The sequence below is a fragment of the Urocitellus parryii genome, chromosome 4, assembly GCF_045843805.1.
Source record: "Urocitellus parryii isolate mUroPar1 chromosome 4, mUroPar1.hap1, whole genome shotgun sequence".
Lineage (NCBI taxonomy): Eukaryota > Metazoa > Chordata > Mammalia > Rodentia > Sciuridae > Urocitellus > Urocitellus parryii.
The window spans coordinates 76049771-76077637 of record NC_135534.1 but is presented as its reverse complement, the minus strand read 5'-3'; the positions used below and the strand labels follow the sequence as shown (position 1 = coordinate 76077637).

Below are 27867 nucleotides of genomic sequence, written 5' to 3'. Positions count from 1 at the left end.
TCCATTAAAAATCATTTTATTCAAATTATGTTTTCCAAAAGAGAGGGTTCTGTGCTAGTCGTCTTTGAAAGTTTTCATACCTAGAAAAGAAAAAATATAATATTTTTATAATTAAAAAAAACTGAACTAGGATCTTTCATAATCTACAAAATAACTTATCAGAAACAATTTTATGTCATTTCTATAAAGCTAAGAAATAAGCTAATCTAGAAATTTATTATTCTTGCAAAGAGAGAGCAAGCAATGATTAAAGAATAAGAACAGTTATGATTAGCTTTTATCAGAGCCCAAATCATATAGATTTAATAACTATTCATCTTCTGCAAATTCAAGTGCTAGAAAGCACCTAAGGAAAAAAAATAAACAAATCAAGACAAATCCTCCCTCATTTCAAGAACAGATGAGAATAATGTGCTCAAAGTCACATAGCTACATTGTGACAAAACTCAAACCTAGTATATTCCAGTGCTCTCCATGCCACACCAGGTACCACTTCTCAACAAAAAACTTCCTAAACATACCCCCACTATTCGGATATTAAAAGTGAAAAGAAATACCTACAAAACAAAAACATGGGGAAAAGAGGGAAACAGATTTATTAGTCATTCATACTCAGAATGCAATAAACTACCCTGATGCCCTACACATGAAGACTTTCTAAACAAAGGGGAAAAAGTTTTGATTGATATTTCAAACCTCATATAGGGTACTTTAAATTCAAAATGCAAATGCAAAATACACAAATATATATATATATGTTTTAGGACCTCCCTAAAACATAAGCAATTATATCTTCTTACCTTTACAAATTCATAATGGCCAATATATAACAGAATATTGAGGGTACAGACCATCTTGATCTGAATGCTACAGTACATACATTATTGGCATACAAAAACATTAATGTATGTTGATGTCCACAAGAGAAAACACTTTTAAAATATTAAAGAACAAATACATTCACAGGCAAACAATATATAGTTACCAAAGCTTTAATATTAGGGATCAAAATGCCTCATACCATTTCAGAACCACATTTGCTGGAATGAACATTTCAGATGGACTCGGTGTCATCTGGGCCTGAGAGACAGCAAATGATGAAGCAAAATTGTAGAAGTTGTCCAACATCTTTTGTGTGAACTGAAAAGTTAATCATTAATAGATTAATGGGTTATATTAAATATTCTATTCAGCCCTCAAGAATTTAAATTAAAATATTTCTGCATTAACTTGCCTTTAAAACCTGCAAGTTTTAAGACAGTAAAATGCTGAAAATTATGTGTAGTCACAAAATGACACCGGGGCATATGTTATTCATTTTGAAAGAAAAAAGGAAAATTTTTTCCTTCAAAATTTCTTATCTCCACAACTGCATCCAGTTCCCCAAACATTACTCTCCTAAATCAAAAATGTGCTCAAAGTCACATAGCTACATTTATTTCTCATAAAATACTAACCATCTCTAAGAAGTCCTTTTTTTTTTGACAGAAAGAACTTAAATATTAATAAAGGAGCTACAGGTTACCATTATCATAAAGAAAAGAAAGGTAGCATTATTCTATTTCCCCTGGGTTTTTTTTTTTGGGGGGGGGGGCGGGCAGAGGGGCAGATACCAGAGACTGAACTCAGAGGCTCTTAACCACTGAGCCATATCCCCAGCCGTTTTTAATATTTTATTTACAGACAGGGTCTCACTGAGTTGCTTAGGGCCTAAGTTGCTGAGGCTCGTTTTGAACTCATGATCCTCCTGCCTCAGCCTCCCAAGCTTCTGGGATTAAAGCCATGTGCCATTATGCCCAGCTTCCCCTGTTTTTTTTAACTGTCTCCTAAATGGCCAAATCTACTAATATCTCCAAGACTCCTTAGTAAAAGATAGAAGTAAATTCATTCATATTTTCTGAGAATCAAATGGGCTTAAGCACTAAATCTAATAGTAAAGAACTAAAAATAGGGCTGGGGATGTGGCTCAAGCGGTAGCACGCTCGCCTGGCATGTGTGTGGCCCGGGTTCGATCCTCAGCACCACATACAAACAAAGATGTTGTGTCCGCCGATAACTAAAAAATAAATATTAAAATTCTCTCTCTCTCTCTCTAAAAAAAAAAGGAACTAAAAATAGTACCACTTTCTATTCACTCCAAAATAATCTTCCCTGCATCACTTTCTCAATTACACAAAACCAGCTATGAAAGCTCCTGCTTCTATCTCTTCTCTACACAAGAATTGTCTTACTAGGGCTTTAAAATTTGTTGAATATGAAGGTAATACTAAAGACTCTACTATTAAGGTACTTGAATTAATATTAGAGTTCAGTAAGGTCATTAGTGAAAAGGTCACTATCAGGAAAAATATAACAGCACACCACCACACCAGTGACAAAGATTTTAAAATGTAATTTTAAAAGATTCACTTTAGAATATAAACAAAGTCTGTCCAATATCTACAAAAAAATAGTAAAGCTGGTAAACCTTTGTGGAAAATATGAGACTATAATATAAGGCAGAAAAGAAAACAAAAGGACTTATGTACTATGTTCAATGGAAAGATACACCGTATGTCACAGATGGGAAGAGTTAATGTGTAAAGAAAGGTAGCCAATTCTCCCCAAATCAAACCAATCATTCAACAAAAATTCCAACAAGGTTTTTCATGGAACTTGACAAGGTGATACTATTTGATGAACTCAAAGCTTTTTGAATTACTACATAGAATACCTAATCTTTTTTTGAGGAGTAGGAGGAAGAACTTGGCCTACCAGATATAAAGACTTACTGGCAAATAATCAAACTGGAATAATAAAAGAGAAAGCCCAGGAAAAAACCTAAACAAACATGACAACATGATACATAAAGGTGCTATTATTATTCACTGGGGGTGGAGGGTGGTGGTGGCTGGGGCTAATTAGTTCTCCATAGGACAAAAAAGTGAACTTAATCCCTTCAATAGATAAACACAATTCAAAAAGTAAAACCTAAAGCTTTAAACTATTAAAAGATATCTTCACATATCAGAATAGGGAGAAAACTCCATAAATCATAAAGGAAATAACTACTAAACTTTTCTACATGAAAATATATCTGTATGCAAAAGATACCATGAGCAATAGTAAAATACAAGTAACATGCTAGGAAAAAATTGCAATGTATGTTCACATAAAATGTATGTACACATAAAAGTCTTATTCCAAAAAACAAAATTAAAAAGTACCAAAAGCAGCTGGATACAGCAATGCACATCTTAATCCCAGCAACTTATCAAATACAAATATGATATTAATATTTTCACCCACTTATCAAATTTTGGAAATTTGATAAGTATTAGTGAAAATGTATAAACATTAATCAATATGGAAATTTTTTTTAAATAGTATACTATACAACAATTAAATTAGATCTATTCCAGGCATCAACATAAACAAAAGCTAAAAATAATGTTAGGTAAGCAACAGCAAATGGTAGAGTACAATACTCTATAATTTCTATAGTAATGGTGAAAGAAGATAATACTAAATACAACTCTACAACAGGCCCAAAAAACAATCAATCCATACAATAAAAACAAGTAAACAAAAAAGGGGGAACATTCTAAGATGGATGACTCCAAGACAAATTTGAAATTGATATGCTAGTTCAAACCCTACTAAATATAAAGTGTCTCAATAATATAAAGTGTTCCTAGTTAGAACTAGGAACACAGAAATCTATTCAAAAGAAAAAGAGGTATCTGTCAATGTAGGAAAAATGAAAAATCAATTGTAATGCATTCCGCTATCATATATTTTAAAAAATAAAATCAATTAAAAAAAAGATGTAAAAAAAAGAAAAATGAAAAATCATGTAAGAAAACAAATGTAATTATCATACTACACATGGTTTAGTTCTGAAAAATATTTACCTGTCATAATACTGAAAACTTTGAACTTTAACAAAAATCTATACTGGGAAGGTGGGATGAAAATGGGTGTGTGTGTGTGTGTGTGTGTGTGTGTATACGCATGCACACTCATATTTGCATACAGAGGCACAAACGTGAGGGAAGTAAAATAAACATGTTTCATACTGGTAAGGCAATGGAAAAAAATCTGTAACAAAAAAATTATAATAACAGATTAGCAAGTTTAATCTGACAAATGGAAGTAATAAATACAAGAAGAGATAGATAAAAAAGGAGAGTGTTGAAAGTGATTGCTTCTGAGGAACAGAATAGAAGATATAACAGAGAACAGCTGTTTTTCATATTAAACTATTGACTTTCCAAACCAAATACATGTGCCACTTAATAAAAATTTAAATGAAATGCGAGTAAAAGTAATTAAACTAGGAACATATTTAAGCACACACTTAAATGGTACTATACAGGTACTAAAATATGGATAACTACAAGGTTAGAAGACTAGGTAGATACCTGGAAGGTTAAAGGAAGAAGAGAAGCAGGGAGTAGGGGCTGCACCTTTAAATGCTTTATTTCTTTTAAAAAAAAAAAAATTAGTAGCAGGTGGGAAAACTGAAAATCCTTATGTAGTAGGATGAAATTTAATCCCTATCCCTGCAAAAAAAAAAAAAAAAAAACTCAACTCAAAGTGGATCAAAGACCAAGAAATTAGACCAGAAACTCTGCACATACTAGAAGGAAATGTAGGTCTAACACTCTATCATATTGGCTCAGAAACTTAGTTCCTTAACAAGACTCCTAAAGCACAAGAAGTAAAATCAATAATCAATAAATGGGATGACATCAAACTAAAAAAGCTTCTTCACAGGAAAGGAAATAATCAATAATGTGAAGAGAAAGCCTACAAATGGGAGAAAAACATTGTTACCTGCACCTCAGACAGATCATTAATTTCCAGGATATATAAGCAACTCAAAAAACTTAGCACCAAAAAAAAAAAAAAATCAAATAACCCAATCAATCAATGGGCAAAGGAACTAAACAAACACTCCACAGAAGAAATAAAAATGGCCAACAAATATATGAAAAAATGTTCAACATCTCTAGCAGTGAGAGAAATGCAAATTTTAAAGGTGCACTGAGATTCCATCTCACTCCAGTCAGAATGGCAATTACCAAGAATACAAGTAACAATAAATTGTGTTAAGGAAGTAGGGGAAAAGGTTCACTCATATATTGCTGGTGGAACTACAAACTGGTACAACCACTATGGAAATTCCTTTAAAAACTTGGAATAGAACCACCATTTGACCCAGTTATCCCACTCCTCAGTTTATACCCAAAGGGTTTAAAATGCAGCCACATCAATGTTTATAGCAGCTCAATACACAATAATAGCTAAGCCAGACAGCCAACCTAGATGCGCTTCAAGAGATGAATGGAAAAGGAAATTATGGTATATATACACAATAGAGTATTATTCAGCCATAATGAAAAATGACTTTATGACATTTGCAAGTAAATGGATGAACCTGGAGACTATCATTCGAAATGAAATAAGCCAGTCCCCAAAAAACCAGACGTTTAATGTTTTTGCTGATATGTAAAAGCTAACCCACCACGAGGGGGCAGCACATGGGAAGAATAGATATTCAGTAGATTAGACAAGGGGGAATGAAGAGAAGGGGATGAATAGAAGGAAAGACAGTGGAATAATCAAAAATAATTTTCCTATGTACTTACAAGAATATACCACAGTGAATCCCACCATCATGTAAATCCATTAAGCATGGGGTCCTCACTAGAATAAGACACATTCCATGCTTGTACAATTATATCAAAATGAATTCTACTGTCATGTATAACTAAAAAGAACCAATTTTTAAAAAATGAGTAGCAGTAGCAGGTACTGGAGGTATGACTGAATAACACAATGCCTGCTTAGCATGCACAAGGCTCTGGGTTCAATATCCAGCATTTAAAAAAAAAAAAATCAGTAGTAAGAATGACAGAATGTAAGTTAAATTTAAGGGGAAAATACAATCCACTATAAAAAGAATCTATAAAAACAGGGGCTACTTTATTTCATCTATCTCTTTGTAACTCTTTCAGAAAATGCCTGGCACACAGTGCCAGTACACAATAAATATTGGTGGAATACCTAAGTTATTCTCTGTACTTTGTGTATTTAAAATTCTTCATAATAAAATGTTTACTAGAAATAAATATGCTTTATAAAAAAGCTTAAATAATTTAAATACAGCAAAAAGTTTACTGTTCTCCAGGGAAACTTAACACTTTGGGGGTGTATTTTCCAGACATTTTTCTAAATATCATTTATGTGGGATACTATAAGAGCTTGCTTTCTTTGGTATGGCAGTTTATTTTTTAAATAATTTACTAGAAAAAAATTATTTTCGTGAAGATTGAACCTAGGACCTCATGCATTCTAAGCAGACACTTTGACACTAAGCTATATTGCTGGCCCCTTAAAAAAAAAAAAAAGTTCTTTTGAGACAAAGATTCTGTCATTCTTAATTCAGTCCATTCTCAAAAGATTATGTGACAAATCTGCCTTTAAATTCATGATGACCACAACTGTCAAAAATGTGCCTTTGGTTCTATACAATAAACCCTAAAACTTTCCCTAGTCCATTCATCCTCTTTCTTTCCTAAAGGATTTAAAGCCCTTTTAATTTAAATTTCCAGTATCTCTTCCTTTCTCTCAATTTTAGCTAGTGATCTTCCTTCTTATATCACTGAGGAAAAGAGAAGGAATCCGGAGAGAACCTGCATAAGTTATCATCACCACATCCACCAATCTCCTGCACCTGTTCCCATAATCCATTACCCTTGCTAAGGTGAACACCTCCACCTGTGCTCCTTTTTCTACTCAAATAAGTACTTCATGGGCTGGAAATGCACCTTAGTTGTAAAGTTTGCTTGCCTAGCATGCACAAGACCCTGGTTCCATCCCAAGCAACTCCACCAAAAAAAAAAAAAAAAAAAAAAAAAAGATATTCCTCTCTTTGCAATTCTCCACTCTCTCCTAAATCTCAGATTTTCCCCTCTAGACATTAAGCTGAAATAAACCAGGCACACTGACAAAACTACTATATGATCCCACTTATATGTGAAATCTAAAATAACTGAAATTGTGGCAGAGAGTAGAATGATGGTTGTCAGGGGTTGAGTTGTAGAGGAAGGGAAACAGTGATACATTGTTCAAAGGGTACAAAGTTTATGTACAGCACAGAGACTATACTTAATAATGTACTCTATACTTGAAAATTATTAAGTGGTTAGATCTTTAATGTCACCACAAAAAAACTTGGTAAGTATGTGGGCTAATAGACATGTTAACTAGGCAGATTAACCTAGCTGGATTTAATCATTTTACAATGTAAACATACATCAAAACATCAATTATAACCTTCATAAAGTGGGGAAAAGGATGAAATGTGTATTACCTGAGTGAAAGAGTCAACTGATGATACAGCAGCATTGCCTACAGGAGTCTGCTGAGCCATACTGTCCAGTGATTCCACTGAAATTCCTATCTGAGCAACAGTTGGAGTTCGGACAATATTCATGGCTCCAAACGGATGTTGGCTTCCTTCTCCTGAAAGAAATTAATGTGTGCCACATATTCCAAATTTAACTTATATTCAAATTCCTCTGGAAATAATTTGAAAAATCTCTGGTCTGTACAGAGCAAAAAGTTCTCTTATATCCAAGTTTGTCTCTTTTAATATAAATGCAAAAGGCTACTTAATTTTTTTAGCACACTAATAAAGTATAAAAGACAAAAGTTTTGCCCCAGAAAAATATTTCTTTTCTAAAACTTGCCCAAAACTATTACAGCTACACACAATAACAGAATGAGAAAAATGAGGATTAAAGACTCAATTCTGTATAATTGTGTAGGAAGTATGCTTTTAAACATCTTTAGAACTAATTTTAGCATTCTGATTATTCTATTACAGAAAGATCTTTAGATTGCCATTAACCACCAATAAACAATATAGCATGTTTTACTAACTGCCATGGATCTACTCATTCAAAAGCTGATGCTGCTATCAAACAGACAATAGTGAAATTTGCAGTTTACTCATGAAAAATATTTAATAACTTTTCCCCTTTGTTCAAAACTATATCATTAAGTATACACCTAAGACACCACCTCCAAGTGCCAGCCAATCTCTTTAAGTGATTTTATATTACTATCTTATGTCCTCTCATTTCAGCTTTAAGAACTTAAAAACATTTTTTTATATGGCTGGTATGCAAGCAACTACTCAGTTTTTGTTTATCTGGGAATGTCTCCATTTCTCCTTACATTTTTTTTTTTTTGGGGGGGAGTACAGAGGACTGAATGCAGGGGTGCTCAATCCACTGAGCCATATCCCCCAGCCCTTTTTTTATATTTTATTTAGAGACAGGGTCTTTCTTAGTTGCTAAATGCCTCACTAAGTTGCTAAGGCTGGCTTTGAACTCACAATCCTCCTGCTTCAGCCTCCAAAGCCACTGGGATTACAGGTGTGTGCCACTGTGCCCAGCTCTCCTTACATTTCTGATAGTTTTGCTGGACACTGAATTCATGATTGACAACTCTTTTCCTTTCAAAATTTTGTCATTCTATTACTGTCTAGATTTTATTTATCATCTCAAAACAGCTAAAAGGATCCTTGTATGTGATGAGTTACTTCTTTCAAGGCTTTCAAGATTCTCTCTTTACTATAATGGTTTAATTGTGTCTTTGTGTGATTTTCATCAAGACTCAATACTCATCCAGGCAGTCTACAACTCTGCCCTAGTCTCCACTTCCAGCTGTGCAGAGCCTAAAAGCCAGGCTGAGGTGCAAGCTTTGAATCTTCCTGGTTTTGTATGGAGTATGTATATAGGTCAGGGCATGTATGTGCCCTTCCAGATTCCCAAGCGTGTATCAAAAAATTTCAAAGCCCTTATTCTCCAATGCTTCTCATTCTGGCTTTCATCCCAAGCTTACTCCAACTCCTGTCCCATGCCTCGAGCAGCAGTGATTGATTTATGTCTGTAAATGTTTTTTTGGCAAACATCCCAGGGTGGTCACCTTAGCACTGGAAAAATTCCTGCTAGGTAAGTTAAAGGCAAGGCAGAGAACCACCAGATACAAAAAAAAAAAAAAAAAAAAAAAAAAAAAAAAAAAAAAAAAAAATTGATTACAATTCTTTGTAAATGAGGTCCATTTGCTCCCTGTACCCATACCAAAAATGGAGGCTTATTTTTAAGGTTACCCATAAGTTGAGGACCAGGGTATGGAACCAGGGTAAGTTAAAATCGCAAAAAGCTCACTGTTTCGACTGCAAGTTGTTTTACTTAACTTCAGCATTCCTTATTGCTACAAGCTTTTGGTTAATTGCTAGAATTCTGAAAAAGCCAAATCTCACAGATTTTACCAGTTATTCTGTTGATTTTATGGAAGGATTTTGGAGTCCCTTACTCTCCCACTTCTTTGTTTTAAACCTAGAATTATGTTAAGTACAGAAAACTCCTATTTATCTATCTAACAGACTCCAATGATCCCAATTAATCAAAGAAGTTCAACACAAACTTCTGTTGCCTTCATTATCACCACGTAGGAAGTGACCTGCTAGGCAGAAAGGTGTGTCATCTGTGATTGCATCTTTTATCACCCACAAGTAAAAAGGGCCAAGACCCATTATAGAGATGGGATTAAGGAAACATCCTTTTTCTTCCTCTTTAAAGCTTTCTGGCACTAGGACAACTTACAGAGGGAAAAAGACTCAAGGGTCTTCAATGATCTTTACATTTTCAAAGATACCTACTACACTCAATTATCTTTGGTGATCTTTAATCTACATTTTCAAAGATATCCACTGTGTGATAAAATTATTCCTTAGTCAATCTTACTCTTAAATGGGCTTGACACAGTAGTTAATACACTCCAAGCAGAAAGGTCCCTATTTACAAATTATGAAGTAAATACTAGGAAGAAATATTATGAAACAATTTACAGACTTACAGTTAGTATCATCCAACTTACAACTGGATCTTAAATCAGAATAGCCAGAGCAAAGACGATAAATTACATTAAGAATTACTGTCAAAAAATTAAACCTCAGCAACTTGGGAGACTGCAGTAGGAGGATCACAAGTTCAAGGCCAGCTTCAGCAATTTAGCCAGGCCCTAAGCAACTCAGCAAGACCCTGTCTCAAAAATAAAAATAAAAAGGACTACAATATTGCTCAGTAGTTAAGTGTCCCTGGGTTAAATCCCCAGAACCCCGGCACCCCCGCCAAAAACAAAGAGGATAACAACAAAAACAGCAGAGCAAGTAAAACATTCAGCATATTGTTAGAAAACAAAACACACATTATATCAAGTTCTCAACAACATTCTAAGAGTAAATGCAGCAGCTTTCTTCTTTTTTTGTGTTGGCGATTGAACCCAGGGGCACATAATCATTGTGCCATGTCCCGGACCCTTTTTATTTTTTATTTTGAAACAGGGTCTCACTAAGTTGCTTGGGGACTCATAAAGTTACCAGGACTGGCTATGAACTTGTAATCCTTTTGCTTCAGTGTATCAAGCTGCAGGGATTACAGGCAAGTGCTACTACACCCAGCTGCAGCAGCTAATTTTTAAAGACTGTTTCTCAGGGTATCCCTCCTTCTTGTAAGAGCCTAATGCAAAACATAATGCAAGAGAAGAAATCTTACAGAAAGCTAGTTTTTTAATCTCAGTATACAAAGAAAAGTAGTCATCATCATTTGCTATTTGGGTCTAATGGAACCTTTTAACAAAGAATGGTTAGAAAGGGAGTAGATGTACAATTCAGTGGTAAAGCAAGGACTCTTGGGTTCAATCCCCAACTGCCCCTCCCCCACAAAAAAATAATGTTCAGAATACATGTTGGAAAAAAACTTTATTTGAATTTTATTAAGTATTTAAATACAGCAAAACTAGATATCCATTTTTCTTCTTTATTTTTAATTTATATAGGTGAAATGGGCATGTCTTCTAAATACTAGTACTCATTGGCCATCAGAAATGTACATGAAATATCCATCTTATAAGTTAGACCTCTAATAAGTTCTAACTTATGGTTACATCTTGTTCATTGTATGGCCTATACATTGTCAAAATGAAATACTTAAAAGACTGAAATTTTAAAAACTGTAATGGCTCATAATTTGTTCAAGTAAGGATGACCAATCTCTGATAATTTACAAAATACTCTTATTTTTAGTTTATAAACATTATTTCCTTTCAATCACCTTTGTATATACACCCACTTTTAGCATTTTTCTACTTACAAACCCTATCCAGTCAAATTTAGAGCACAAATATACAAGATGAAAGATTATCAACATCCATCTTTTAATACATGTTCAAGATATTGTTAGAAAATACTGCATGATAATTTCTTCTTCTTAAATGCCTAAGTACCCATCTTTTCTTTTGGTCCTTTGTTCAATAATCAATTATTTGAGTAAATTCAGATGAGATCATTCTCTGAAGATTCATAATCTGCAATTTTGTATATATGAATAACTTTACCATCATTAGTCTAGACTACATTTAGCTCTTTGGATTTGTTTTCTAATTTGTCTAATAAATGTAAAATGTATTCTGTCAGTTTTTTCTCTTTGCCATTGTGAATGAAATACAAACAGTATTAACTTCATATTCTATTTAATAAAAGTTAAAACCCGACCATAATGATGGCCTTGTCTCCTTTTACATTTCTTTAATGTTAACATAATCTTTTGACCAATGCAATATGAAATTATAGTTAATGAAATGAATAATAAAGATGCCCAGACCAAATCTGGCCCACAACCAATTTCTGTGTATGACCTGGGAGCTAAGAGTGGTTCATAAATTTTTAAAGAGTTGTTTAAAGTGGAATCATAAGCCACTGAGATAATTCAGGGGCTGTAAAACCTAAAATGCTTACTATCTGCTCTAAGGCAGTTCCATCATTCTTCCATTTTTATTATTTTAGCCCTTTTCCTTTTAGTATAGTTGAGAATTGGTGAGTAATGATGAAATAATTTCCTGGTTGAAACAAAGTACTTCAAGATAAGGAAGAAATAAGATCACTAATATTTCCAAATGCATCTTAGGTTTATAAAATGATCCAGTGGACCTACAGAGTAACTGCAAGATAAAATAAGATTTTTTCCTATTAAAAAAATATAAATAAATGTTCTCTGTATTCTTTGGAAGAACGCTACAAAAGAATAAAACTCAAGAAATAACAATCCTTCTGATGGTTAAAGTGCTCAAAAGAGGAACTAAAAGTTCACTGGCAGACAAGTTATGGCAAAGGAAGGTAATTTAATAAACAGTAGCATTTCAATGAGATTGACATATGCTATAAGTAATATAAAAACATCTTAATTATGTCTGCTTAACAGTGTACTGAATGTAAAAATCTAGAAATCATATATTTCTAAAATCTCTTGGCTTCATTTTTATTGACAGCTTGACAGGACTGAAATTCATTTTTCACTAATGCATATTCTAAGCACTGTGTGACTCTCAAAACTTTGTTACCAATAAATATCTCAGTCAGATTAAAAAAATGGTTAAAAAATGGATAAAAAATTTGTCCATTTTGGATGTCTGAAGTGTTATTAAAGGAGCATCCACTACTGTATCATACAGAGCACAAAGTCAAAGCCATAAACAATCCCTATTTTCAAGGAGCTTACACTCTAACAAGAAGGAGTAAAAGTCACTTAATTGTTCTGAACTGGTTTTGTTATCTGGATGATTTCTAAGAGCACTGACATTATATGATTTTATATAAACATAAAAAGAACCACTTATTATCAGGGTTGGGGTTGTAGCTCAGTGGTAGAGTACTTGCCTAGCACATGAAGGCACTGGGTTCAATGCTTAGCACCACATAAAATAAATTTAAAAACAAAGGTATTGTGTCCATCTACAACTAAAAATATTTTTTAAAAAAACACCTATTAAACATCAACTGTGTGCCAAGCACTATTTTTCATTCTGCATACATAAATACTTTTATTAACTACATTTTACTGAATTTTCCTTTAAGGTTAAAGATCTTGGTCAAGTACACACCCCTAACTGGGTGCGGTGGTACACACTTAATAGTACCAGCTACTCTGGGAGGCTAAGGCAGAAGGATCAATTGAGCTAGGAATTTGAGACTAACCTGGAAACAAAGGAAAACACCATCTCAAAAAAGAAAAAAAGAGTATACCACCAATAATGAGTATCTCCAAGGTTCAAAACAGATTTGTCAAACTCCAGAGTCAAAACTTATTCCAGTTCAGTTCATTATTCTTTTTATATTAAATTCTAAAGTCTGAATTTTTATTCATTACTTACTTTACAATGAAGTCAGTCAAGAAATGTCACAAAGTAAGAGGTTCCGAACCACTCTGACTCACTAATTCCACTTCATATAAATACACTAAAGCATCTTGGAGCTTTTGTTGTCTTTTCTAATCCCCTTGACAACCTCAACTTTATTTTAAAACAAAAACTGAATTAGCTTAACTGTTTCTTTCTAGTAACTGAGCTGAAGAAGTGAAAGACCATAAATGCCTAATGTAGAGAAAGCTAAAAGCAATGACATTAAAATATGGCATCAAGACCAAAAAGAGAAGAATCATGAAGAAGAAATTCAGACAATGACTTATAACTCTAATTTTAACATTTGCAAAAAAAAAAAATCTTCTTTTTAATGTCACTGTTACAAAAAACAAAGCTAAGCAATTATGCCAGATCAAAGATTAAGGTGTAACAAGAGCAACTGCATGTTCCTGACTGGATCCTAGATGGAAGTGCAGGGTAGAGGGATTTACTAAAAGATATTATTGGGACAACTGGCAAGCCTTTAAAGTGAACTGTATATTAGATAATAGTAGTATAATTCACATTAAATTTGATGAATGTAATCACTATACTATGCTTATATAAGAAAGAGAATACTGTTTATCTAGGAAATATCTACAAATGTACTTAGAAAAAGGGAAATGATGTCGATGACATATTTGCCAAAGTTTCAGAAGAAAAAATACATAAATACAAAGATAAATAAAATATAGCAAAAACGTATGTGAAGAAAGTATAAAACATTCTTTGTGCAATACTTAAAATTCTCCTCTAATTTAAAATTTTTCAAAATAAAGTTTTCTTTAATCCCCAATGCAAAAAAAAAAAAAAAAAAGACCAGAATTGATATTTTTAAATTTTGATTCCAAATTAACAGTACCTCACAATAGGGATGTAACCAAAATAAAATAAGGTAAAACCCACTATATGGTGCCCAATTTACTCTAAAGGCCTAAAACATAAAACATTAGCCTTTTCTCATAATAAGAATATTCTACAAAACTCTACTACAGTACTCATTCATATAAACACATATAATTCTCTGTTTCTTATACGACAGGTGAATTGAGAAACTATTTCTTCTTATTCTGCTAAGTATAATTACATATTAAAGTGCTACAGACATAATAAAATATATTTGTAAAGCTCTACATAAGTGTTTTTATATCTGACCTAATGTCCTACTCCCCCACCTGCTCTTCCAATCTTGGACTCTTCTGTTTCCCATTCTCCATATAATTCTCCACTGTAGATGTCACTGGAATTCTCCCTGACTGAGGCATTGAGCCATATCCTCCTTGTCTCTTGAAACACTTTACAAATAGTTAACCTACAGAGAAAAGGAAGGTTTTAAGTTGAACTTTGTGTGTATGATGTATGTGCATGGGGCTTAAATAAACTCTTCAAATAGTATATGAACTCAACAAATATTTATCTTTGACAAACAAATGCATATAAATATGCATAAAGATACATAATATAAATATTTTCAGTTACTTGTTTTTGGTAAGAGAAACTATTTTCTCCTTTCAAATTCAGATCAAAGTTTTAAACCACAATTTAACAGATACTGTACTCGTGTTCCTGATATATCATGAACCAAAACTTCTTAAAGTGAACATTACATGGCATTTTCTTATTCTTAAATGTTACAGTTTTTAACAGATGTATAAGTTATAATAACCAGAAATCAGTAGATCCTGTATCTGAGTGCTGAAAACAATGTTAAGCTTTCTTAAGATTTTTATAATTTAATGTTACTAAGGCTAGATAATAATTTAATGTTACTAAGGCTAGATACCACTTTCAGTATACAGGTAAGACATTTTAAGGAAAAACTTCAAAAAGCACTGGAACAATCTCAGTATAAAACTAGAAAAAAATATTTATGTATATGCAGAAAATGAATTTCTAATTCTAATTAAGGGTACCTTTTACATAAGTTGAGATATGCAGGCTATCACCAGGCATATTTCATTGAGAAAATTAAAGATGTATCTATTGAGTAAATTCTCGGGACAACCTGCACATGTTTACATGCTTCTGTGGACCTAATGAAATCAAAACAAAAGTGAAGCCGGTACAATGGCACACACCTGTAACACCAGAGGCTTGGGAAGCTGAGGCAAAAGGATTACAATTCAAAGCCAGCCTCAGAAACCTAGCAAGGCCCTATGCAACTTGGCAAGACCCTGTCTCAAAATAAAATATAAAAATTTTTGTCATTATATTCAGAATTTCACTACATGAACCAATAAGCAAGGAAAACTGAAGGTAAGACCCTATAAAAATAACCAAATTCAGTTTCATTGTTGAAAATATAGATTACTTATTATAAATGATTATTTATTTCTATTATTTATTATTTTATTATTATTATTATTATTATTATTACTATTATTACATTACTTCTGTAACGTTAACTCATGGAACACTGTAAAAAGTTAACAATGAATATTATAATCTTTAGAGGAACATTTAAAAAAACTAAGGCAGTCAGGTGTGGTGGCATCACCTATAAGCCTAGCAGCTCAGGAAGCTGAGGCAGGAGGATCACAAGTTCGAGGCCAGCCTCAGCAACTCAGCAAGGACCTAAGCAACTTATCAAGACCCTATTTCAAAATTAAAAAAAAAAAAAAATAGAAAAAGGGCTGGGGATGTGGCTCAGTGGTTAAGTGCTCCTGTATTCAATCCCTGGCGCAGCGCACTTGTGCCTTTACACACACACACACACACACACACACACACATACACAAAATACTAACACAAAGGAATATAGCTAAAAATCAGAAGCTATATAGAATAAAAAATACACAATCCTAAAAAAAAGAAAAAGCACACAATCCAAATGAATGCCCAAAAAAGGGGAAGAGGAAAAAAGAAATAAAATAAACAACAAAATAAAAATGTTAACCAAAGCTGGGTTTGGTTTACAGCTGAATGTGGAGTACGTGCCCAGCATGTGTAAGGACCTGGGTTCAATCTCCAGTATTGGGTGGGGGTGATGGACTAAATACCTCTTTTGAAAAATGGGGGTTAAGAATTGGTTCAATCATAATTGCCTGAAGCTATTTCAGCAAGACTCTTCTCTACCCTGATGTGCTAGTTAGCTAGGTTTATTCAAAATACTCAAACCCCCAGGCTTGAAAGGGTATCTCAAAAGTTGAGGAATCTATTACAAGTTCATCTAATTTTATTATTTTAAAAATACCATTTCCTAGTAAGAATACTCTAATTTTTATATATAAATTAAGAATTCTCATACTTTCAACATTCAAAAGGCTCTTTTCAGAACAACTTATTGGTTAAAAAAAAATTTTTTTTTTAACCCAGGCAGGAGGATCACAAAAAAAAATTTTTTTAACCACTCTAAGATTTCATCCCACTCTAGTCAGAATGGCAGTATTATGAAGTCAAACAACAATAAGTGTTGGCGAGGACATAGGGGAAAAGGTACACTCATACACTGCTGGTGGGATTGCAAATTGGTGCAGCCAATATGGAAAGCAGTATGCAGATTCCTTGAAAAACTTGGAAGGGAACCACCATTTGACCCAGCTATCCCACTCCTCGGTCTAGACCCAAAGGACTACAGGGACATAGCCACATCAATGTTTATAGCAGCACAATTCACAATAGCTAAACTGTGGAACAAACCTAGATGCCCCTCTGTAGATGAATGGATTAAAAATGTGGCATATATACACAATGGAATATTACTCAGCAATAAAAGAATAAAATCATGGTATTTGCAGGTAAATGGATGGAGTTAGAGAAGATAATGCTAAGTGAAAAAAAAAATTTCTTTAACAGCCTTTTACCATTTAATGTAAATGTCTCTAATTTATGCTGACTTAATATTCTCTATAAAACATTGTGCTTTAGCATGATAAATATTGCTTGAAAATTTTTTTTCATTAAGAAACAGTGGCACACACCTTTAAAAACTGCAACTAAGGAGGATAAAGCAAGAGAATCTCAAGCTCCAGGATGGCCTCAGCAACTCAGCAATACCTTAAACAACTTACCAAGACCTGTCTCAAAAAGGATTGGGGATGGATGGACATCATTACCCTAAGTACGTCTATGATTGCATGAATGGTGCAACTCTACATCGTGTACAACCAGGGAAATGAAAAGTTGTGCTCCATTTGTGTACAATGAATCAAAATGTATTCTGCCATCATGTATAACTAATTAGAATTTTTAAAAGGACAAAGGAAGGGGGGGACTGGGGTTGTAGCTCCGTGGTAGAGCGCCTCCCATTTGTGAGGCACTGGACTCGATCCTTAGCACCACACAGTAAATAAACAAACAAACAAACAAAGTTAAAAAAAAAGATTGGGGATGTGGGTCAGTAGTAAAGCACTCCTAGGTTCAAGTCCCAGTGTCAAAAAAAAAAAAAAAGTTATTTTCATAGATTAAACTATCAATAGCCATTTTCTAATGGAAATGATTTTTTAAAATAAAATGAAACTATTTTTTTTAAATCAGAATAAAAGAACTTGTCAGAAGCTTTGGGTTTAATCCCCAGGACCATAAAATAAATAAATATATATTATTATCATGTAAACCCATTTTCTCATAATGGATCAAGGATCAAGAATTACTCTGAGATTGGGTTTTAGACTGTGTTATGTAACTACACACACACACACACACACACACACACAAATCTCTCTTTGATATTATTCCTAAAACTTCAGTAATATTAATTAGGTTAATTTTATTTATTTATTTATTTACTTATTCGCTTATTGGTACCAGGGACTGAACCCAGTGGTGCTTAACCACTGAAACACATCCCCATCCCTTTTTATTTTTATTTTTGAAACAGGGTCTCCCAATGTCACTTAGGGCCTCACTAAATTGCTGAGGCTGGCTTTGAACTTGTGATCCTTCTGCCTTAGCTTCCTGAGTTGCTGGGATTACAGACATGAGCCACCATGCCTGGCAGGATTAATTTATTTTTTACTGCAAAATTTTCTCTAGATTGAATGAGATAACACAATAAGGAAATGTTAGGATTCATATGACCCTAGAGTGCCTCTCCAACCTCCTAAGGGAAACAAGAGAAAGGCAACCAAAGGCAATGCAAAAAAATGGCATGAAAAAGCATCTCCTGCAGGGAATGTTGATCACAAATGAAAAAGGAATGTTGTGGCCCCCTTCCAAACTCAAAATGTTGGCAAAGCTGTGGGAAAGAGGAGAGAAAATAGGTTTGGACAGTTAAATGAATAACTTAGTAAGTATGTCTCTAAAAACAATCATATGCCCTGGTCTACTAGCCAGTGACTAAGATTCCAATATTCAACTTAATCAATGCATATGATTAAATAAACCACTAAAATTCTCTACTTTCAATTGTTATATAAACAAAACCTATCACTTTATATTTAAGGCACTATAATCAGGTCCCAAAGGCTTGTCAAACCAAACAGTCTCTCTCTTTCCTAATTAGTTGCTCCTTCTTCTGTACTACTTATTACTATAATATATACCAGTATCCATGCAATATTTCTACCATTTCCTAACTGGTATTTTATTGTTAAAAAAAAATAGAAAAGTATCTATTTCTTTCTTTCCTTTTTAAATCAATACATAAATATTCATAAAAAATATACGTCACTTTTTTAAAAAGAAGTTTGGGAGCACTCAAGTGAGCATCAAATGAAATTTTCAATGATGAATGCACAAAAAATTATTCATGACTTTCTTTTAAACAAACAATCTAGATTCACTGTATATACATTTGGCAAGGGGAGAAAAAGAATTTCAATAGATATCTTGCACTAAATATAAAATTCAATTCAAACTGAATCTCAGATATAAAAGCAAAATCTACAATAAAATTCCTCAAAGATTTCCTAAGTCACAATAGCAAGAGCACAATCCAGAAAATAACAAATTAAAAACTTGGACTATCTCAAAATTTAAAAATTTCTGTTCTATAAAAGACACCATAAGGAGAAAAGACCAACCAATGACTGGGAAAAAAATATTTTCAAAATCACATATCTGATAAAGAACTTATATCAAGAACTTTATACACACACACACACACACATATACATAATCTCAAAACTCAAAAACACCCAATTTTTAAAAAGAGGTAAAAAATTTGAACAGACATTCATCAAGAAAGATATATAGACAGCAAAAAGAACACATAAAAATAGTCACTATCATTAGAGATTAAAACCACAATCAGACACCACTACAGTAAAATAACACTAGAACAGCTTAAGCTGTAACAACAATGTAGAGGAACAGGCAGTTTTATACACTGCTAGGTAAAACATAAAACAGAACAATTATACTGGAAAATAGTTTGATAGTTTCCTAAAAAGCAAAATATCCAAGTACTATATGATCTAGCCACTGTTCAGTAAAAGGGCATATTTCCATGCAAAGATCTGTATACAAACACTCAAAGTGGCTTATTTTTATGAGCCCAAATCTAGAAATAATCCAAATGCTTATTAACAGGTGAGTGAATAAACAAATGTATCAATATACATACAATGGCAGACTACTAGCAATAAAGAAGAATGAGCTATTGATACACCTTGCAACATAAGACACTCTGAAAATAATAACTATAGAAAATACAAACTATTTTATAATGACAGAAAATATGTCAGGAGTTGTCTACAGCAGGTAATAAGTTCATTATCTTGACTGTGATGATAGTTTCACAGGCGTTATGATATGTCAAAAGTTATCAAACTATATACGTTAAATATGTGAAATTTATTGTATATCAACTAATCTCAATAAACCTATTAAAATCTGTTAACAAGGCAAACTTTCTTTGTTCTTCGGAAGATCTCTTATGAAAGATTAAAAGCCATGAGATATTAGTCTCTGCTGAGAAAGAAAACTAAAGCCAGGAATGGTGGCTCATGGCTATAATCCCAGCAATTTGTGAGGCTGACATAAGAGTATAGCAAGTTCAAAGCCAGTCTAAAAAAAAAAAAAAGCAAGACCCTAAGTAATTTAGTGAGACCCTGTCTCAAAATTTAAAAAATAAAAAGGGCTGGAGATGTGACTCAGTGGTTAAGTGCTCCTGGGTTCAACCTCCAATACAAAAAAAAAAAAAGAAGAAGAACTGAGAAATTTAAACTTATGGTTTCATAGATTCTGATGTTATATCAATGCTTAGAATATATCAGATATAAATCAAATGCACACACACATCCATGATTTCACAATTCTTTTAAAAGTAACTTAATTACTTTTTTTCTTTTTTCCTGTGATGCTAGGGATTGAATCCAGGACCTTGTGCATGTGAGGCAAGCACTTTACCAACTGGGCTATATCCCCAGCCTAACTTAATTACCTTTGAAGATGCCAGAGAATATTCCTTATGCCATAAAATAATCAACTCATTTTTTGGCCATTCATATGTAAAGAGAAAAACATCAAGCATTTATTCTGTTTTTCTTATAAGGATTCTACCTCTGAAATTCAGGTAGATAGAGAGTAGCATATCACATTTCTCTTTACAGTTAATAAACAAAATGGCAAAATAGAATATCATCATTCTATCCAGGCATGGTGACACATTCCTTTAAACCCAGAAACTCAGGAGGCTAAGGCTCACAAGGAGGCTCACAAGTTCAAAGCCAGCCTCAGCAACTTAGGGAGACCCTGTCTCAAATTAAAAAGAAAAAAAGGAGGAAGGTGCTGGGGATGTGGCTCAATTAAGTGCCCCTGGGTTCAGGGTGGAGGGGATAGAATCATCATTCTGAATCTCTATTGAGTTAGTCAATTTAGATACTGTATATGAATGTCTACTAATTACACACACACAAAGAGAGCTAACCACATGCGATGAAAGAACATGTAACCACCAATAATAATTCTGTCAAAAAACGTTAAAAATCAATTCAAATGAAATATGGTAAAACCTCTAAATCCAACTAGTTTACTGGAAACAAAGACAAAAGAACACATTAAACCTTTAATTTTCATAAAAGATTTTTGAGACTTTTAACAATCATATGAACTATGAGGATCTTTCGTGGATGTTAATTGAAATTATTTTAAAACTTTATATACTCATAAAACTTTTGAGAACATTGGAAATCTGAACACTGATCACATATATTTAATTTGATATTAAAGAATTATTGTTTAATATTAACTGTAATACCAATGTATTACAGTTTTTTTAAGACTTTAATCTCTTAAATACACATAATTTATTTATAGGTTGCATGCTGTGATTTAAGAATCTGCTTCCAAACAATATGAAATAACATTATCCATGAGTTGGTCATTTCTGAAGCCAAGTGATGGATATAATATTCTGTTTGATCTGATTCTGCATATGCTTGAATTTTCTACAATGAAGTTTTTTAAACTTCTCAGTTAAATTTACTTTGTAACTACTTTCTGTACATAGATATAAAGATTTCAATTACCAATTTTAATTTCTTTATTGATACTATGTCTCTTCAGGACTTCAATTTATTCTTGAGTCTTTTATTTTTTTTTGGTAATTTCAAGTTTTTACATTATAGCATTCAAACAGGTCTGTGACCTAAGCATATAAAAAATTGCTGACCCATGTAATTTCAAATCAGTTCGTGTAACACACAACTTTTCATAATTCATACCAATTTTTCCCAGGCAGACTCTACCTTGTACCATTCTGAGCATACTGTGCTTTCCAACTTTTGTCTTATGCTGATTATTACCCACAGCTAGAAAACAATGCCCAATAAATCTCCACAGGTCTGAAAAATTCCTACTTGTTTAAAAGCTCCAGTATCACTTCCTCCAAGAAACCTGCCCAAACCTATTTGAGTTAACTGCACACTTCCTTCTCTATTCTTCCTCAGCACTATTAGTTTTCATTCTTCCAATTACTGGACTATAGAAATGTCTTCTATAAGAATATATTTCAGGCAAAAACATAATCACTATATTTTAATTCCTACAGTAGATACTCAAAGGTTTTTGTTAAATATATAAACGCGTTATCTACACATTCCCTAAATATAGTTTTTCCTTGGACTCCATTGACACTGTGTACAAAAGTTTATACTTATATTTTAAGAGTTTTCAAATATGTTCATCCAGACTTAAGGGAACCCAAGATTCAATGGAAGTGATAGCTAATCTAGTTCCAGTCTCAAATTTCTTCACAAAATACCTCAAAGTGTAAAAGTGAGGATTACTTCCTTGCAATATCAAAAGAACCAAAATAAGAACAATTTGGAAATCAAATCTAAGAGTTCAAAAATCTTAATGGAAGAAAAGAGACACTCCCATTCTATTTCCTATAATCTTAATTTATTACAAATCATAAGACCCCTCTCCTTAATAAAACACCCACACAGAAAAATCCAAAGAGAGTTACTTTCAGTAGTTCTCTCAAGGGGCAGAGAATAGGAGTAAGGACCAAGAAAGGCTTTTACTTATTTCAAATGTTTCTGTATCATCTGCTTTAAAAAAAAAAAAAAAAAAAAAAAAGGTACATATTACTAGCAACCAAAAGAAAAAAAAAAGTAACAGTTTAAAAAGCTATCATCTTATGTTAGAATAGTTAAGAAAAAGTTTAATTACAGAATTATTTTAATATTATTCTTACCAGATTTAAGACCTGAAATTTTGAAGATGGCACTTGGTTTACCATTCGTGACAAATCCTAGGAGTTGCCATACTGGCATTCCATTTGAATCAGGATAGGAAAAGTAGACAGATCCTCCCATTCCCTCAGGAAATGGAATCGTTCCGAGCATAAAAACCACAACATGGTTGATATTTTCATAATCAGGCAAGTCAAAAACAAATTTATCTTCTGCCACTTGCTGTGCAGCTGTCTGTACCTAGAAAATAAGAAACTCCTCTTAGTTCAATGTTTGATGAGTTTCTGTGATACTTATGCTATTGCTATAAATTATGACATCAGCATAGTCAATTATCACGATTATATGAAGTGTGTTTGACTAATCTGCTACTCTTAATTATGAAACTACCAAATATGCCAGAAAGTGTTAACTTTATTATATAATAGAGTCCAAAAATACATATTTAGCCTTAATATGTATGTAATCTTTTCAAAATACAACTATATTCTTTCAGAAGTTCCCTGAAAGGATTTTAATAACTACAACTTCACAATGTTGTAAAAATGAAAGGTTCTTCAAATAACATTATCAAGCTCATATCACTCAACTTGAGAGTACAGAACTTCAAAACATTAAAGTGGTTAAGCAATCCAGAAGTAGCAATTATTTGAAGATTCTGTATTTGCAAACTCAGATATAACCCAAAAATCAATGCTTACTATTACTTCTGCAGTCATTCATGGACACTGTCATCAGTAAAACAAAAATTTGAGTTGCCTGACTTACATATTCCCAGCTGAGGTAAAACTAGGCTATGCAGTACCACATTTCAGCCTGCATACTGTAAACAAATATTTTTCATAGTCTACTTGGTGCCATGTTTGTTTGCATTTTTGTACTTTTTGTCAGTGATTTTGCTATTTAAAATGGCCAAGATTTATAAAGTGCTGGTTAGTGTTTCTAACTATAACAGAACTATGAAATATCTTACAGAGAAAACCCATGTGTTAGATTAAGTTTTGTTCAGGCATGAGTTATGCTGTTAGACCACGAATTAAATATTAATGAATCAACCATGCATATTAAATTTTTTTGATGTTTATAAAAAGAAATAAAAAAAATTGTGATAGTTAACAACAAAGGCTGAAACTAGAGGCTCTCAGGAATGTACCCCTATAGTTCCACTAGGAGCAATAGTCCAGTATTTTTTCATTTCAATGGTCATGCAGACTTGTATACAAAATATTAAAATTCTTCCTTAAATTCAGTATGTGGGAACTTATAAAAGTTTCCTCTTCAGTCAATTCATAATCTAACTGTTTTAGAACTGAACATTAATTTATAAACTAATATATTAAAATTTGAGAAATCTATTCATATTTCACTACATAATCATTGCCACTGCATTTATATTCACAATTCAGTGAATCCTAATTTTGCACCAAAGACAGTTTAGTAATAAATGATTTTTAATCATTTATTACTAAATACCTGCACAAATTTAAAAAGGAAAATGCTTCACATAGTGGTCACAACCCTATATTTTGGGGAAAAAAAAAAAAGCTGGCATAAGCTCTGCAATGATTATCCAGTGAAATACAGCACTGTCAGAGAAAAAAAAAAAGTTATACTTTTAGAATAAAAGTACTGATAATGCTATTTTATATCCATTCGCAAAGAGAAACATTAATTTTGAGAGCACTCAAGATAGACAGGCTGTCAAGAATTTAAATAGTTTGTCTGGTTTTTGCTTGACAATTATTATATACCAAAACACCAAATCTGAATTATTACTATTACCTCTGAAGACTAAATGGTCAATTATTATTTAACTATATACAATTTATTTTCTGTTAACAGTATTTGCTAATTGTTACCAAAATACTTCCCCCTCTGTAGTATCCTATCTAATAACAAAAAAAGAATCAAAAATATATTGCTATATAATTCCATCTATTAGTTACAAAGTAATATAAATTGTTCTAAAATTAAATTTCCAAGATGTCAAAGCTGTGTTTCTTTAAATATTTTTTTAGCTATAGATGGATACAATGACTTTATTTCATTTGTTATTTTTTATGTGGTGCTGAAGATAAAACCCAGTGCCTCACACCTGAGGAAAGCATTCTACCACTGAGCCACAACCCTAGCCCCCACCTCCCCTGCAAAGCTGTGTTTTTAAACTCAAATTCTGATTCACTCTTCTGAAATTTTCTGACTCAATTTAAATTCTCCACTTTAAACATAAAGAAAGAAACAAAGGAAGAACAAAAATATAAACCAAACTGCCAGCATGAGTATTAAATTCAGTTTCACCGATTTATAGCATGCATATAATATTAGGGAGATGGAAAACTGTGGCTTTAGTCTTGAATAACTACCAGGAAAAATAAATACTTTTAAGTGTCAACCCTGTACAAGACACCAGACATTCTAGAAATTTGCACTGACACTCTAAATCACTGACTTTAAGAAAAAAGGTACCTCTCTTCCAAGAAAAAACATTCAAGGAATGAAAATTAGGTTCATAACTTGAGATGAGTGGTTTCCTTTTTCTGATAATAGAATTATATAGGTAAGTTTTGGGATGTTGAAAGGTCTGTATGCTCTTCATTTTATTTATATATTTTAATACATATATTTAGAATATATAGTCTACATATATATTCTATTATATATTATATAATTACATTCAATATAATATAGAATTTAAAAGCCAAACATCCACTCCCAAATACCCCTCTCCCACCAAAAAAAAATCTTGTCTTGACCAGGAGTGGTAGTGCATGTCTGTCATCCCAGGAACTCCTGGAAGATCAGGCAGGAGGATGGCAAGTTCCAGTTTGTTCTCAGCAACTTAGCAAGACCCTAAACAAAAACCAAAAAGGACTGGGGATGTAGCTCAGAGGTAAAACACCCCTAGATTCAATCCTCAGTACCCATCCACCTCCCCACCCTACCCCCCAAAAAAGCCCCCAGTGGTTGTGAAGAAATCCCTACTGAATATCCACAATAGAGATTAGTTATTGGGTAAATAGACACAGATATTACTATAATTAATTTCCTTCCAAATTAGTTGACAACATGATACGTGGGATTTCATATAGCTCTTTTATTCTTTAAAAACACATTTTAAATGTCATTCGTTAATGAAATTCACTCATCTGAGTGCCACACTCCTCCCAAACGGAACCAATTTCCCTATCAAGAGCAGGGTAAAACCAAAATTATCTCACCAGGATGACCAACTACCACCATCCCACAGGGACCTCCAAGTCATTGGAGGGACAAACTTTCTGAGGCCAGTTATCTTCGTAGTTTCTTAGAATAACGCATAAAATACAAATGTAACACCAAGAGTTGACTTAAAAATCAAAGGGGCTGCAATATTTAACAAGGCAGGGAAGGAGGGGGCGGGGGGAAGAAAGAAAAAAAGAAAAAGAACTCTAAGTAAAATGTGTCAGTCTGAAAAGGATATATATGGATGGTTTCTACAGAAGCAAACAAAATTCACTCTCCAAATTATTCTTAAACAATTCTAGACGCCGATCTCATTAAATTATATGATCTGGCAAAGCAGTTTCTTCTGACCAATAAAGGAAACATTTTGTTCGCATCTTTCTCTGATTATCTAAGATATGGCTCACACATAAATTTCAGGCGTTTTTATCAGCCAATTTCCAATAAACACATTTTTACTAGGGACCTTCCAAAGAGACCTAACAACTATACAATGCCTTAATCTCTGACAGTCCGGTGAGAAGCTGGATTAAAATCTCAAATTTATGAGTTTAGGCAAGCACTTATACTGCCAACAGAGCTTAAGTTTCTCAACTGCAAAATGGGAGCAATGACCATTTTACGGATTATGAAGGTTAAATCTGAAATACCAAATAAACGTTACGCAAAAAGAAACTGACAAAAAGGGTGCATAGCACTAGGCCCAATACTTGGTACAAATTGCACCCTCAATAAATGACAGCTAATATTGTGACTAATGTACAAGTAAACCTGCACAGAGAGCACCCCAGCGTCCCAATCCCCAACCCACACATCCAGCCAAAAATTTTATAGAGGCGGTTTCACAGCGTCTCCAGCACCGAGGTCCCACCCTACTCCGACAGGTTCGCTTTCTGCATCCAGACCCCTTCCTGATACCACCCGGCCCCATCCTCACCAGCCTCCCCGCCACCAAGCAGCCAAACATGGCGGCGGCTCCGCTCAGCCAGCAGGGACCCGAATTTGGCGACTAGCAGTCCTGTGGCTAGCGCCCTAGAGGAGCCCAAGAACCTTCCAGACTTTCCGGAAGGGAACTTGTCCCTCCACTACATAGCTGCAGGACCAGCGGCAAGAACGCCTTCTGTCCCCACGACCTTTGACCCTGCTTCCCAGCGCGAAAAGCACTTCCGGGTCTTATGTCCACTTCCTGCTACTAAAAGAGAAGGGCGTCAGTCTAAGACTACAAGTCCCATAGGGCCCTGAGCCGCTTCCGGGAAGAGAGAACCAGGTAAACTGGAAGGTTGGGATTGGTCCCATTTGGGGTCCTCACTCTGGATCCAACTTTCCAAAGTAAGGTCCCGGGAGGAAACGTTTAAAACGTTTTTGTAACAGTTTAGAGCGAACAGTGTGGTTCTACAATAATCGCTTCACTACATTCTTACAAAAGTTCTATAAGTATCACTAACTCAAGAGGAAGAGGTTCAAAGTGGCCAGCCCCAAGTATTTACACAGCAGTAAATATTGGAGCCTGAACTGGAGTTCTGATCTAAATCAGGAATTCTTACAGCTACACGGAGTTCGGAAATAATTTTTAAGAAGTTGCTTGTGCTTATTTACAATTTTATTTTAGATCTTCTCAAATTCCCATTAATATACTTGTTAAACTGGGCAAGTCATATAAGTGTGTGTTTCAATGGTCCAGTCGCAAAATGATTGTATCTTTCTCCTGGGGTTGCTGTGAGGATTGATTAATATATACAAAATACTTAAAATAGATCCTTGCAGTACTTTG

General features: G+C 33.5%; 1 protein-coding gene across 2 annotated transcripts; it reads right to left on the bottom strand.

Moving 5' to 3' along the window:
* On the bottom strand, nt 1-27255 carry Hikeshi (heat shock protein nuclear import factor hikeshi). 2 transcript variants are annotated; one of them, XM_077797666.1, is made up of 6 exons: nt 27034-27255; nt 25606-25724; nt 22877-23114; nt 7361-7512; nt 1022-1140; nt 1-80 (listed from the first exon to the last, which is right to left on the bottom strand). In XM_077797666.1, exons 2-6 carry the CDS (start codon nt 25651-25653, stop codon nt 26-28), a joined length of 612 nt encoding a protein of 203 aa, XP_077653792.1. In that variant the 5' UTR covers nt 25654-25724; nt 27034-27255; the 3' UTR covers nt 1-25. The 2 variants fall into 2 exon arrangements, with proteins under 2 accessions (XP_077653792.1, XP_026257304.1); XM_026401519.2 differs by lacking the exon at nt 25606-25724.
* Nucleotides 27256-27867: the final 612 nt, after the last annotated feature.